The sequence below is a fragment of the Plecotus auritus genome (genome assembly GCF_963455305.1).
Source record: "Plecotus auritus genome assembly, chromosome: 6".
NCBI lineage: Eukaryota > Metazoa > Chordata > Mammalia > Chiroptera > Vespertilionidae > Plecotus > Plecotus auritus.
This window is the reverse complement of record NC_137773.1, coordinates 84,040,499-84,055,526: the sequence shown is the minus strand read 5'-3', so window position 1 is coordinate 84,055,526 and position 15,028 is coordinate 84,040,499. Positions and strand designations below refer to the sequence as shown.

Here is a 15,028-nt window from a genome sequence, read left to right as displayed (position 1 = left end):
GTACGAAATACTGTGTTGTATTGGGCAATGTGGCTTAAGTCTTGCCAGGTAACAAATGGCCCCCAGGTCTCAGTGGTTGAACACAATAGATATTTCTCGGGCAAGTCCATGTGGCATTTGGGGCTCAACTCCAGGTACCCTCAGGGCTCCAGGCTGGCGGAGGTTTCACCACCTCAGTTATGTAACTTCAGGGTCCAACATACCAGGAAGATGGGTCATACATGGCTTTTAAACCCCTAGCCCAAACGTTTCATGTAATCACTTTTAGTGCCAGTCTTTTTTTTTTTTTAATATTTTTATTGATTTCAGAGAGAGGAAGGGAGAGGTAGAGAGTGATTGAAACATCAGTGATGAGAATCATTGATTGGCTGCCTCCTGCATGCCCCCTACTGGGGATCGAGCCCGCAACCCAGGCATGTGCCCTTGACCAGCATCGAACCCGGGACCCTTCAGTCCACAGGCTGACGCTCTATCCATTGAGCCAAACCGGATAGGGCTAGTGCCAGCCTTTTGAATGGAATCATCCCAAGACATTGCCCATTTACAGAGTTGGGGTTTATAGTGGAGCATGTGGCTGTTTGGGGTGGAATCGTGTTTCCTTTGAGGCCCAGAGATAACTCCTAAGAGCCTGGCACACGATGCCTGGCCCCCTGTCATCATCACAGCAAAAGTCCCAGTCCCAGAGGAGGTGGCTAAGCCAAGAGGTAAAGGAGGAAGGGTCACAAAGACAAAGGGAACAACATGTGCAAAGACTCAGGTAAGTAAGGAGCTTGGCCTGGTGAAAACCAGGAGGGGGGGCGGCGAGGGGGTTCCTCCTCAGCTATGAGAAGAGTTAGGTCTCCAGATCAAGCTTAAGCAGAGAAAGCCACGGAAGTGGAGCCAGAGGGGGCAGGGCTGGCAGGAGTGGTGACATAATCAGATATGGGTTGGAAGCTCCCTTGGGCTGCCACAAGGACCATGGATTAGAAGGGGCTGGGGGACCAAGAGGGATGCTGCTGGGACCTTCTGGCGGGAGCTGGCAGGGTGACAGGATCCCTGCTGGAAACAAACGCCACACCCAGGTGGGGTTTCAGAGGATTCTTTATGGAGGAAGGGAATTCTGTGGTTGGTTGAGGGAGCTAGGCCTGTTGGTGCCATTTGGGACTCCTTATCCTGGAAGGACAGGTGAGCAAATGGTGATATCGGAGTCCTACTGGGAGGGTGAGAAGCTCTGGTCTAGTCAGACAGGGTGTTTTTGGAAGGACCCAGAACTCCATCCCTGGAATTGTGCAGGAAGTGGCAGAAAAATGCTCTGTGAGATGAGGAGAGATTAGCTCAGGGAACAGGAGGAAGTGCTCTATATCCCCCCTCACCCCCCGAGGTGGGGGTTAGTGGCTTTTTTTTTTTAAATGCCCTTGGCTGGAATCGAACCCGCGACCCTTCAGTCCACAGGCCAGCGCTCCATCCATTGTGCCAAACCACCTCGGGCTAGGGGTTAGTGGCTTTGATCAGATTCTCAGAGAATGTGGACGCAAAGGCTCAGAGACCCAGGCTGGACAAAGTCCTTCCAAATCTTCACAAGATGGCCAGGGTACATGACACAGGGTATCAGGGAAGCTCTGCTTTTTCCAGTTGCTTTATTACACGTGACAAAGATCACTGGCCCACCCATCATGACCCTCCACCGCTACCCCCCTCACTGGGGGGAAAGGACCCTGAATTGAGATGGCAGTAGTGAGCCCCTCAGTACATGATCTGGTACACTGAGGCATGGTCCCTGGACCCCGTGGCGATCAGGCGGTTGTTAGGGGAAACGTCACAGCACATGACAGAAGTTCTCTCGGGAACCTGGGAGGATCAGAGAGCACAGCATGGGGGGCTCACTCACCCTTGCCCCTATCCATGCCTGTCAGTTCAAATGTGGTCCCCATTGGGCCCTTTGCACTGGGACTCCTGGGCTAAGCACTGCCTGCCCCCCAGGCCTCCATGGTACCTGGAACTGCATGGTTCCTGTGGGCATGCTGTAGATGCTGACCAGGTTGTCCATCCCCACGCTCACCCACCACTGGCCTGGAAGGAGGCAGAGGGGTACCAAGTCAAAACTGGCAGCTGAGGGCCACACTCCTGGGGATCTGGGAAATGGAGGGAACCCCCACCTCCAACATGTCCCCAAGGATAGCATCAGTGTGAGAGGTTCATGCTGATGAAGGGTAGAGGGGAGGATAGGGCTCAGGGAAGGTCAGAGAGGGTTGGGCCCAGTCAGAGTGGGGTGGGGCCCTGTGGCTGGCTGGGGGCCACAGAGTCCTCCCCCACTCACTCCTGGCCACTCACCGAGAGGGGAGAACTTGAGACCGAGGATGGTGCTGTCCTTACAGCCCACCATGTGTTTCTGGCCCCCGAGGGTGGACTGCAGCCACTGCTGGCCATTGGCTGTGCCCACCAGAACCCAGTCCTCCCGGGGGCTGGGGGACAGGCTTATTATCTGGGGGTAGGCAGGAAAGAACCTGGTCAGGGCCCAGCCTGGCCCATGAGGTGGGCAACGGTATGGAAACCAACCCCAGGGAATGACCACCTGCCCATTTCCTGGTTGCAAGGCCCCAACAAGCAACTTCACATCTCGAAGCCTTGGTTTGCTCATCTGTAGAATGGGTTGGTCCTCTCTACTTTATGAAATTATCACAAAGACTATGAAAGCATCCAATGCTATTTGGGCAACAGGAAAGAACATTTCTAATGGCCCCTATTCCTCCTAGCATCACCAAGACTTGGGGTACCACTACCCCCCCCCCCACACACACACCCGACCTCACAGCATCCACCTCCTTCTCTAGCCTGAGACCCAGCTGCTACCTGGCCACGCAGGCCCCACCCAAGCCTGCATACCTGAGACTCAAATTGGTATTCCTGGGGCTCCTTGGTCCTCAGGTCCCAGCACCGCAGGCAGGCATCGAGACCCCCGGTCCAGATGTTATTGTCTTTGACAACAATGCTCTTGGCTCCATTAGGAGGGCCCGGCAGGTCCCTGGCCAGGAGAAGCAGCAGAAGGGGGTTGGAACTGAGACTCTAAGCTTTGGGCCCAAGGAACATCACTCACTCAACCATCCCCAGTTGACAGATGGGGAAACTGAGATAGACAAAAAGTACCAGGATCGGCTTTGAGGAAACAGCCCAGCCCAGCCAAGATTTGAACCCGGGTCTTCAACCCCCTCAGATCTGAGTTCAAGCAGGCAAAGGCGTTAACCTTGAGACTGCTGAATCCCTGCTCAGCAGATGATGTCTGAAGGGGCTCTCAGGGTGACCCCGCCCACCCTGGGGCCACACCTGACCACACTGTGGTCCCGCAAGTCCCAGATCCTGATGTTGCCTTCAGTGAAGCTGGCAAAGGCCAGGCTGTCCTCCAGGTTGGCAGCCAGGGCCTGACAAGTGAGATCTGCAGCGGGTAGCTCATCTCTGATGTGCAGGGAGGGTGCCATCAGGTCCCAAACGCTCACACTGGTCAAGTTGTGGCCACCCGTCAGCAGCGTAGTGCTGTTAGAGAACAGTAGGCAGGTGCGCAGGTAGGCCCCTGGGGTCTGGGATGGGCAGAGGCAAAGGTGAGCTTCCTCCCCTCCCGGTAGCTCTTCCTGCTCCCACAAGCCTCACCCCCTGGAACCAGCCCCACTCTCACCTGTACACGCAGGTGGCTGACAGGGAATCTGTCCTCCACCATCTGGCCGACCAGGCTCCACACCTTGACGCCACTCCTGCCGCAGGTGAACACGTGCCGTGTGAAGCTGCTCACCGCTGTGGCCAGTACGGACTCCCCGTGCTTTAGCATCCGCATCAACTTCATTCTGTGTGGGATGGCCAACTTCTTGGGTTGCCAGGGCAAGGCATCTGGCCTCTTCCATGTGACTTCGAAGTCCTCAGGGTCCCAGCATCTTAGGAGGGGAAACCTTGGGGTCACTGGCCTGCTTGTGAGCCCCTTTGCCCAAAGGGAGGCACCCATCAAGCCCTACAGGGACTTTTTTCTTTTTCGGATGTGGGGATTTTCTCTCAGGCCTTCTTTCCCTGCTACACTACCCTATCCCCATCTCCTACCCCAGCCTTGGGCAAACTACGGCCCGCGGGCCAGATCCGGCTGTTCTATCCGGTTCTCTTGCTCTCCCCTCCGCTCCTTTACTTTGAATTTATATTAGTTCACACAAACACTCCATCCATGCTTTTGTTCCGGCCCTCCGGTCCAGTTTAAGAACCCATTGTGGCCCTCGAGTCAAAAAGTTTGCCCACCCCTGTTACCCACATCCCTCCAAGTATTCTCCCTGTCCCATAACCAAATACTGCTCCCTTCTTTTTTTTTTTTTTTTTTTTTTTTTTTATATATTTTATTGATTTTTTACAGAGAGGAAGAGAGAGGGATAGAGAGTCAGAAACATCGATGAGAGAGAAACATCGATCAGCTGCCTCCTGCACACCCCCCACAGGGGATGTGCCTGCAACCAAGGTACATGCCCTTGACCGGAATCGAACCCGGGACCCTTCAGTCCGCAGGCCGACGCTCTATCCACTGAGCCAAACCGGTTTCGGCTAAATACTGCTCCCTTCTGCTTGCAATGATTTGCCCCCCTGGAAAACTCCTGCTCATCCCTCAAGGTCCCAGCCATTATGCCCCTTCTTCCAGGCAAACTGTCTCTCCCATATCTGGGCTCCCCTAGCTTCAGGCTACAAGGTTGGGGATGCCTGCATCCTGCTCTGAAACAGCCTCTCTCCCTCCCCATTCCATGGGAGTTGCTTCCTCAGATCCCTTGAACCTGGGCTGGTGATGTAGGTAGGGATAGTGATGCTGGTATGAAAGTAACTCGAGTTTCACATCCCTACCCAGACCCCTCTTCTCCAGTTATTGAAGACAGTATAGTGGTGATGGGGAGAGGAGGGCATGCCTGTACCTCTGGGCTCTTCCACCTCCTGGGGACAGAGGTACAGAAAGGAGAGGCAGGTCTAACACTTACATGGGCTTCAGAAAGCGATAGGTTCTCCTAGCAGGCTCCTGTGGGTGGACCGAGATCAAAGCTAAGCCATGTTGGCTCTCTCTGCCCCAGAGCCCCAGACTTTCAAGGGAGGGGGAGGACCAACTCATGCCTGGCTCTTGCCTGGGTCTCACCTGGGCCACACCGGACAGCATCACCCCTGGTGCCATGCCTGGCCCCATGCTCCCTTCTTGGAAACCTGGAGGGGAGATGTGGAGGGGCACAGGTGGGCTGAGACCAGAGCAGTTTAGCAGCAAATATGGCCCCCCTGGAATAAGCTGTCTGCCCTCTCCCCTTCCGCCCGCCCCCTCCCTCCAATCCCACTGGAATTACCCAAAGCATCTTCGATATAGGGTTCTGCTCCAAAGTAGAATGGTCCTACGTTCTGGCTCTCCTGCCAGCAAGAAACAGGGTCAGACCAAAGGACCTGCCCAAGGTTAGTCTTAGAACCAGAAAACCTTAGGGAAGCGCAGGCAGTGAGGATGGGACTAGGCAAATGCCCAAGTCCTCTGATCCAGGCAGAGTTGAGAGAGCCTCAGGACAGAGTCCCGACTCCTTGGAGGGCACAGAAGGGCTGAGGGTGGAGGAGGTGGGCCAATCCCACAGAAACTTGAACACCCCCACTGGGGCCCAGCCAGGATCACAGCCAGCCCATTCACTTACCCTACCTGGTATCTGTTCTGTCACTGTGACGGTGGGAGGGGAGAAAGGGATGGGGAGAGACAGTAGAAAGGCAAGGTTCAGCCTGTGCTGCCCTCCACGCGTTCCAAGGCCGCCCACTTCCCAACCTCAGGGAGACTCACGCCTGTGTCTCGATGGGTCCACCTTATCGTGGGTCCCAGCAAAAATCTGCCAGAGTTGCTGGGTCAGAACATCCTGCCAAAACTGGGGCTCAGAGTCGCAAGACGACCATGTGTCTAGCTGGTGAGCTGGGGAGCCGCCCGCTCCAGAGGGCTGCTGGAACCAGTCGGATGACCTTGTGGCCATGACGTCTTTGAAGTCTGGCCCCTGAAGACCAGAGGGCTGTGGGGGCTTGACCCTTGGGTGCTGGGAAACCTTGGTACTGGCGGGTCCCCAGGAGTCCTGGTCAGCCTGTTCATCAAAGGAGACCTGGCTTACCTGGTACTGCCAGCACCGGGTTGTGAGGGACAGGAGGATGTGCCTGCACCTGTGCCCTCCCTCCCGGAGGACCCAGAAACCTACCTCCCCTGGCTGGAAGCCCTGGGACTGGTTGCATGTCTCCATGAACTGTCGAAAATGTTCTGTCTAGAGGGGGGAAACATTATTCCAGCTAAAGCTTTGTAATTGGACAGACCTGGGTACAAACCCCCACTTGCAAGCCAGTTTCCCTGTGTGTGAAATGGGGATACACCATCTACCTTGAACATCCTGGGGTGGTTACCAATAACACAGAGCCCTCTGCACTACATAGCACAAAGCAAGTTCGGGAACCCAGAAGCCAGCCTCGGCAGTGGCTGATAAAAATCTATCCTTAGGACAGTGCTGCTATAGGATGGTAGACAGTGGAGTCAGATCCGGGTTCACATCCTAACTGTTTTCTTGGAATGTCTGAAAACTAAAACCTGAGCCAGCTGGCGTGGCTCAGTGGTTGAGCGTCGACCTATGAAACTAGGAGGGCCCTAACCGGTTTGGCTCAGTGGATAGAGCGTCGGCGTGGGGACCGAAGGGTCCCGGGTTCGATTGTGGTCAAGGGCATGTACCATGGTTGTGGGCACATACCCAGTAGGGAGTGTGCAGGAGGCAGCTGACAGATGTTTCTCTCTCATCAATGTTTCTAACTCTCTATCCCTCTCCCTTCCTCTCTGTAAAAAATCAATAAAATATATTAAAAAAAAAAAAAAAAAAAAGAAAGAAAGAAACTAGGAGGTCACAGTTCAATTCCCAGTCAGGGCACATGCCTGGGTTGCGGGCTCGATCCCCAGTGTGGGGCATGCAGGAGACAGACAATCAATGATTCACTCTCATCATTGATGTGTGTGTGTCTCTCTCTCCCTCTACCTTCCTCTTTAAAATCATTAAATATATATATTTTTAGAAAATAGCCCTAGCTGGTTTGGCTCAGTGGATAGAGCATCAGCCTGCGGACTGAAGGGTCCCTGGTTTGATTCTGGTGAAGGGCACATACCTGGGTTGCAGGCTCCTCCCCAGCCCAGGCCCTGGTCAGGGCTGCGTGCAGGAGGCAACCAATTGATGTGTTTCTCTCACATCGATATTTCTCTGTTTTTCCCTCTCTCTTCCACTTTCTCTAAAAATCAATGGAAAAATATCCTCAGGTGAGGATTAACAAAAAAAATTTTAAATAAATAAACAGGCTTTATTTAAAAATAAAATAAAATAAAAAGAGAGTTCTGTGGAGCCCAGCAGGCGTGGCTCAGTGGTTGAGCATTGACCTATGGACCAGGAGGTCACAGTTCGATTCCCAACATAGTTGTGTGCTCGATCCCCAGTGTGGGGCATGCAGGAGGCAGCCAATTAATGATTCTCTCTCATCATTGATCTTTCTTTTCTCTCTCCCTCTTCCTTCCTCTCTGAAATCAATAAAAATATATTTTTTAAAGGTTCTATGGACATGGAAGGGACAGAGTGACCTATCTTTAAGTTTCCTTTTTCTACCTACCCACCAGCCTACCTGTCTGTTCTTTTTTGTTGTTGTTAATCTTCACCGGAAGATATTTTTCCGACAATTTTTAGAGAGAGTGGAAGGGAGGGGGAGAGATAGAGAAAGAGAAACATCGATGTGCAAGAAACACATCAATTGGTTGCCTCCCGCATGCGCCCTGACCTGCAACCAAGGTACGTGCCCTTGACCGGAATCAAACCCGGGACCTTTAGTGTTCAGGCCAACACTCTACCCACTGAGCCAAACTAGCTAGGGTTCTTTTAGAATATGCTCCTCCCTACCACATATCCTCCTCCCTTTTCTCCATGGCACTGATCTGACACAGATACTGGGTTTGTTTTTAACCTCTCCCTCCATAGGACTGTGCAGTCCTGCACAGTAGCTACCAGCCACAGATGGCTATTTAAACAGAGCTATGTACAATGAAAAAGGACATTCCTGCAGTTCCAATAGGCACATTTCACGTGCTCAGCAGCCACGTGGGGCCAGTGGCTTGCAAACCAGATGGCACAAGCGCCTAGAACCAAGGACAGTGATTCCTAGAACATGCCTCCAGCTGAGGACGAGAGCAAACAAGGCTGGGACCTCCTAGCCAGTATTCCCAAGAATTGGCATTTGGAAATGTGCGCATGTGCAGCTATATTTAATCCAGTACCAGACTAAACATAGTGCCAGCAAATTGTTCTAGAGCTGCCTGTCTAATGGGGTAGCTGCCAGCTTTATGTGGCTATTGAGCACTTTAAATGTGACGGGTACCACTTGTTTAAGTCAAATAGCCACACGGGCCCATGGCTACCGTTTAGGATAGCACCATTGTCTGCTGGCCTACGGCTCCCACTCCCCTCCAGAAGCTCCCCAAGCCGTCTGGCCCAGGGCAAACTCCAAAATACTGGGGAAATGTCCTGATTCACAAAGAAAGATCATAAGGAAATGCAGCATAAGCACTCATGGCAGTCAGTTGTCTAACAGGCATTACTGCCATTCCCATTTTGCAGGCGAGAAAACTAAGGCCCAGAGAAGCAAAGCCAATTTCCCAAAGTTAGAGGAGGAGGGTGTTGGGGGGAGGGGGGCAGCCAGGCAGTGTTTACCAGCCTCTTGGAACAGCCTGGTCCCTCCCCTGCATGTTGGGCCAACAGGGTGGTGGTGGGAGGGTCTGGGATGTGGGAGCCCCTCTCTGAGCCATCAGAGCTTAGGGCTGCTGCCTCCTGGGGCCATCAGTGATGGATTCCCCAGCTGGGCCTCCCAGCCGCATGAGGCCCAGGGGAGCCTTCCCCAATTCGCCCTGGCTCGTTAATGCGCAATTTACTGGCACTTTAATGCACTCAGCATGAAAAGTGCTGCTCCCTCCTGCCTGCTGGCTGGCCTTCCCCGGGGAAAGCTGTGTTCAGGCAGACGGTGGGGAGTAGTGGGAGTGGGAGTAGCGGCTGGCTGCTGCTGCTGCTGCTGCTTGGGATTTTAAATGCACAGCAAGGAGGCTGGGAAAACAAGGAGGAAGAAATAGAGAAGAGGGGGAGGGGGAAGTGGTCTACTGGGGACCAAAAGGCCATCAAGGCTGCTAGAATCATCACCTGGGGGTGGGGAGGACGCTCCTGGGTTGAGCAACAACAGAAGTGGCCCATCTTGGGGCCTTGCCCCCCCCCTAAGTCTTGATGCTCAATAAGAGCTCTCTGGCCCCTCCCCAAAACACGGTCCACTATCTGATTACTTCTCACCACATAACTGTTCTAAGTGACACACATCCATCACTTGGTCCCCCAACCCCCACACAGCTCCTGCCCAGCTATCGTCAATCCTTCCTATAGCCGTCAGAAACTGCCTGTGAGCACCTGAGTCAGATCCTATGTCTGCCTACAGCCCTCCAGGGCTCCCATCCCCACTGTGGTAAAAGCCCAAGTCCTCACCGTGGCCCACACAGCACTGCACAATCTGCCCTCACTGCCTCTCCCTCTCACTCTGCTCCAGGCACCAGAGCCTCCTTGCTGTTCCTCCAGCATGCCAGGCCTGGTACTGCCCCAGGTCCTTTGCATGTGCTGTTTTTCAGGTACCTTCATGGTCCACGCCCCTCCCCTTTAGTTCTCTGCTCAAATGTCACCTTCTCAATGAGTCTTTCCTGACCACCCTGAATTGCAACCCACTCCCATTCTGGTCCCCCACGTCCCCCGGGGGCTGCTCAATTCCACGTCCACCTTGCCTAGCCCTCACCATCTGACACTTCTATTTACCCAGCTCCTCTCACCCCAAGGGCCAGGGTTTGTCTGTGTTCTTCTTTGCTATTTTCCTGGCGCCTACAACAGCACTTGGCAAGGTGATAGATAAATATCTGTTGAATGAATAACTGTTCTGGTTGCTTCCTGCCTCTCCCCCATCTGTCTCTCCCAGTTCCCTGAGCTGCCCACCCCAGTCCCTGCTAAATCGCAGACATGGGCCTGGCCTTCTGCCAGTCACATCTGGCACAGGCAGAAAGTCCTGCCAGCACCCAGGAGAAAGAGGCCAGGTGGCAAGAGGACAGGCAGGGGTGGAAGTCATGCTTCAGCCTGGGCAAGGCGCCCTGTGAAGGGAGCCAGGGCCTCTGGTGCAGACCTGTCCCTGGCTCAGATGTGAGCCAGGCCCTTGAGAACTCTCAGACATAAGGAAGATGGTAATCCAGGTATGTCTGGCACACATAACAGGCCCTTCAGAGCTGAAGCAACTGACCTGCAAAGTGCGAAAAACACTCCTGGACTCATCTGAGCCACGCAGGAACCCAGGGAGCAGGCCAGGAAGAAGAGGCTCAGAGAGAGGATGGGAGATATACTCCCAAGATGTGTGGATCCACTGATATCCTGGGGGGTTCTAGGCCCCACCCCTTCTCTGCCCACAGCCCTCCAGGGCTCCCACCTCCCTGGGGTAAAAAGCACAAGTCCTACCGAGGCCCAAAAAGCCTTGAATGACCTGCCCCCACCCCAACCCTGCTTTCACCTCTTCCCCTTCTACCCTGCCTTTCCAGGAGAGGCAGCTGTACCCAGAGCTCCTGGTGACTCACCTGCCTGTGATGTTCCTGTAGATCCTGCCGAATCTTCTGGAACTGCAAAGGAAAAACAGGGATCACACCGGGCAGTGGTCAATGGAAGTGGGCAAGGATCTGGAATTTGAATGCTGTGCATGCTTCTCCCCAGCTGTGTGACCCTGGGCAAGTCACTTTACCTCTCTGGTCCCTACTCTCATCAAATAGGATGGCACTTCATACCCTCAAAATGAGAGCTAATTAGGGAGACCCCTGGATTTTATTCTAGATGTGAAGGTCAAAGGCCTTCCCAGAGACCTCTCCCCACCCCTTCTCTGTCCCATCCTCACCCCCTTGCTCACTCTGCTCCAAGCACACTGGCCTCCTTACTGTTCCTCCAACACATCATACACAATCCTGCCCCAGGGCCTTTATACATACAGTACCCACTGCCTGGAACACCTTTCCTTGTTCTCTCTAGGGGTAACAGGAGCCCGTATCCTCTGTGACCATCACTTCCTCTCAGAAGCCCTTTCTGACTACCCTAGCTCAAAATCTTTACTCATTCTCAGCTCATCATTTTCTATTTCCCTTTTAATTCTGACATTTTTTTTGAATTTTGTTTTTTCTATTTACTTATTTGTCCCTCTCATCCCCTTAGAGCTGCCCTGTCCAATGTGGTAGCCACTAGCCAAGTGCGGCTATTTAAATTTAAACCAGTTAGCCCTAACCGGTTTGGCTCAGTGGATAGAGCGTCGGCCTGCGGACTCAAAGGTCCCAGGTTCGATTCCATCAAGGGCATGTACCTTGGTTGGGGGGACCATTCCCAGTAGGGGGTGTGCCGGAGGCAGCTGATCGATGTTTCTCTCTCATCGATGTTTCTAACTCTATCCCTCTCCCTTCCTCTCTGTAGAAAATCAATAAAATATATATAAAAAAATTAAACCAGTTAAACATTCAGGTCCTTACAAGTGCTCAATTGCCACATGTGGCTAGCAGGTGTCATATTGGACATTGTGGATATAGAACATCATGGAAAGTTCTAGAAAACATAGCACACTAGAACATACACGCCTCAAGGGCAGGGACTCTAGTCATGTGCTGTGAGTTAAAGAAGCCCCTCCTTTAAATGGAATTTCTAGTTTTCACACAAGAGTATTAAGAAAAACTCACATGAAGCTGGGGTTCAATGAGGTAACTCACTTGCCCAAAGTTAGCAAAATAAATTTGTCTCAAACCCCTGTTCCTGAGGACAAACAGAACAGCCTTTCCAGGGGCTTCCCAGAGGCAATGCCTGGTTTGTGGCTCACCAAGTAGTAAAGGCTGTCCACCTGTGCCCGTAAGTGAGGAGGGAACCTGTGGGGAAGAAAGACCAGCTGGAGTGGAGCGGGGGGGGGGAAAGGACCCTTCCCCAGAATGAGACCCTGGCTGGGAGGGAAAGAGGGTCCCCTTCAAGGGACCACTGTAAAGCAGTGTCAAGATGAATACAGTTTGAATGCAGCATTTAAATACATATATAAAATTAAATGCATGCAAATTCACACTAAACAACAACAAAGATGAAACATTTAAATAAAAGCCAGGGTTAGTATTACTGGCTTCCTTTTTGCTTCAGGCTTCCCCGTTACTGGTCCTGTCTTTTGGGTCAGCCATCAGGAGACCAGATAGGATTCTTTCCCTCCGTGGGGTCTAGGACCACAGAGGGACTTCTGACCCCCCATGAATTGTCCTCACCTAGGAAACTGCTTCTTCAGTTGATCCAGGATGCCCTGAGAGTTCAGGCCTGGATAGTCAGCCTCATGATGAGCCTGGAAAGGTTGATGGAGAGTGAGATGGGATATCCTAAAACCTGAAGGTAATTTGCCTTCTCTCTTGTTACTTAAGGACCCATAGAATACCTTTCATTTTGCATCTTGCTTTAAGAATCTAAAGTATTCCCTCTCTTGCCCTTTATGGAAGAAATTTGCCCACTCCTGGCCTCAACTGTTAGCAATGGTCATCTCTGGGAAGTAACATCTGGAGGGTGGGAAATTTTGATTGTAAAATATTAACAGAACAGATGATATAGCTATGTGTTTTACACCTGGGTCATAAGAAGTAAGTTTAATTTTTAAAAAGCAAATGCCGCCCTCGCCAGTGTGGCGCAGATGGTCGGGCGTCATCCTATGCACAGAAAGTTTGCCCCTTAGATTCCAGGTCAGGGCACATGCCTAGGTTTCTTTCGGGCTCAGTCCCCCGTAGGGGGTGTGCAGGAGGCAGCTGATCGATGTTTCTCTCTCCCTCTCCCTTCCTCTCTCTAAATATCATTTAAAAAATGTAAAAAGCAAGTACGTTTGCACCTGTCAAGTATGATGGGTTAGTGACCCCAACTTAAAGGCCTGGCCAGTCACCCCATATTCCTTCATCAGAAGGAGGAGAAATAGCCTTGGCCCATTGCTCAGTGGTTAGAACATTGGCCTGCAGACGAAGAGTTCGCCTCCCAGTCAAGGGCACATACCTTGTACCTGGGATGCACGTTTGATCCCTGGCCTGGTCCTGGTCGGGGCCTGTGTGGGAGGCAACCAGTCTATGTGTCTCTCTCACATCCATGTTTCCCTCTCCCTCTTTCTTCCCCTCCTCCCCCCTTCCACTCTCTCTCTAAAAGATCGATGGAAAAAAATATCCTCTGGTGAGGATTAAAAAAAAAAAAAAAAGAAGCAGGAGAATTAGATATGAGCCCAGCCCCCAGGCTCTTCCCCTCCCCCCAGAAGTTAATGCCATATCACACCCTCCCCCTCCTCACCAAAGTTCCTGGGGGCTTCACCATCCTTGGAAGGTGCCCCTGGGGGCTGAGATGGCCAGAAGAGGTCATCTTCAGGTAGTACTCACAAAGGACTCTAAAAGCAACAAGGAAATGGAAGGTCCTGAGGGCAGAAAGCTAAGGCAGTGACAGTGACAGACCAGCCCCAATCATGCCTGGGCCTCCTGCACCACTCACCATGGTCTCCCCTCCAGGACCCAGACCGCAGTCCTGGCCCCCAACCCCATCCCTGACGTCCAGCACCCCACTGCATTCCCTACAGTTTATGTCCATTCATCAAACACTCTGGTGCCTGCAGCTGTGCTGATTAACAGTAGGGCCCCTGAGGTCTCGCCCTATGAGGTGTCCCGGGGAAAGATCAGGGCTTGGGAAAATCAGGGCTTGGGGAGGGCAGTCAGAAATTAGGGAACCCAGAAAAGAACACCAAGGCTCAACCTCAGTTTTTTGAGGCAATTTCCCAAAGGCCGAGAGAACACCATTGGAAAGGGGTTTTGAAGGATGAGTAAGAGTTGGCTAGGTGAATTAGGAGGAATTTCTCAGGTAGGAGGAAAGAGACCTCTCTACCACAATCACTCTTGTTGCACCAGGTCCCTTCTTTACTTTGTTTCTGTCCTCAATGCCCCTCCAAGTCTCCTCCCCAGCCCGGTGACCTTGGAGTCCTCCAAAAGGCCAGGGGCCTACTCACCTCCTTTACAACAGAGGCTCAGAGGAGCAAGAAGGAAACTACCGAGGTCAGCCAAGTTCAGGCCAAGAGAAAACCCCCTCCCCTACCCTCACCCGGGGGAGCCTTTTGACCCGTCGGGCCCCGCCCCGGCCCGCCCTGGTCCCGCCCCTCCCCGCCCCCTCCCCGCCCCGCCCCGCCGCCACCTGCGCCGCAAAGCGGATCAATGAAGGATCAGCAGCTGCACGTGGGTTCGGGCTCCGGGGGCGGCAGTCGGCAGCTCTGACCAATCGTAAGGCCACTTGCCCACGTGGGCCACGACCGCTATCATTGATTGGTCGGCTTGCCTGGGCCGCTGGTCGTGCTGTCAATCAGCTCACCCGGGGCCGCGGTTTAACCCTTGCGGTCCCATTGCGGGGACAAGCGGCGTGCTTGCAAAGCCGCAGGCAGTTTGGGTTGCGGAGGAGGGCGAGGATATTTAGAAGGGCATGGGGCTTGGGGTCGGAAGGTGCCAGTTGGGAGGGGCTGGGCGGCGTGTAATTTCATTGTTTGGTGAGAAGCCTGATAATTTTTCGTGAGGCCCAGGAGTGGCTTAGCGCTGGAGATGGGGGTTGGGAGGTGGCACTTGGAATGAGGGGAATCTTTAACACTCTCACTCTAATCCTTAGATATGGGCTAATAATGTTTTCGTGATATTAAATAACGTGCAATGCAAACGAAGCTTCAAGCCCCCTTTCTGAAGAAAACGTAACAGCTCCCTTTTATCCAGTGCTTCCCATGAGCCAAGCCCTAGGCTGCGCATTTTATCAGGAATTTTCCCAACTGCCCTCCAAGCCCAGGGACTGCAGATCTGAGAACTGAAAGCAGCTACTGCAAAGGCCTTGAGGCTGATACATATTTTTCCAGGTTCAAGGCCAAGGTGGGAAGAGTGGTGGGTATCTAGGCCTAGGGCTATGTC

At 52.9% G+C, this 15,028-nt stretch overlaps 1 protein-coding gene across 1 annotated transcript; it reads right to left on the bottom strand.

The window, feature by feature from the left end:
* Positions 1-1,607: 1,607 nt before the first annotated feature.
* Positions 1,608-14,226, bottom strand: TLE6 (TLE family member 6, subcortical maternal complex member). Its single transcript, XM_080673882.1, has 17 exons — positions 14,095-14,226; positions 13,392-13,485; positions 12,344-12,417; positions 11,920-11,965; positions 10,649-10,690; positions 6,189-6,251; positions 5,789-6,077; positions 5,649-5,671; positions 5,319-5,379; positions 5,120-5,184; positions 4,968-5,005; positions 3,647-3,899; positions 3,301-3,551; positions 2,863-3,001; positions 2,311-2,461; positions 1,973-2,049; positions 1,608-1,827 (listed from the first exon to the last, which is right to left on the bottom strand). Exons 2-17 carry the CDS (start codon positions 13,458-13,460, stop codon positions 1,723-1,725), a joined length of 1,746 nt encoding a protein of 581 aa, XP_080530008.1. The 5' UTR covers positions 13,461-13,485; positions 14,095-14,226; the 3' UTR covers positions 1,608-1,722.
* Positions 14,227-15,028: the final 802 nt, after the last annotated feature.

Bases quoted from the DNA above. Each gene is read 5' to 3' on its own strand.
- TLE6 (XM_080673882.1), bottom strand. From the start codon at position 13,460: ATGACCTCTTCTGGCCATCTCAGCCCCCAGGGGCACCTTCCAAGGATG. The intron at 10,691-11,919 runs GTGAGCCACAAA...TTTCCTTTGCAG, and splicing joins TGGACAGCCTTTACTACTTG to TTCCAGAAGATTCGGCAGGA. The intron at 6,078-6,188 runs GTAGGTTTCTGG...TTTGATGAACAG, and splicing joins AGGGCTTCCAGCCAGGGGAG to GCTGACCAGGACTCCTGGGG.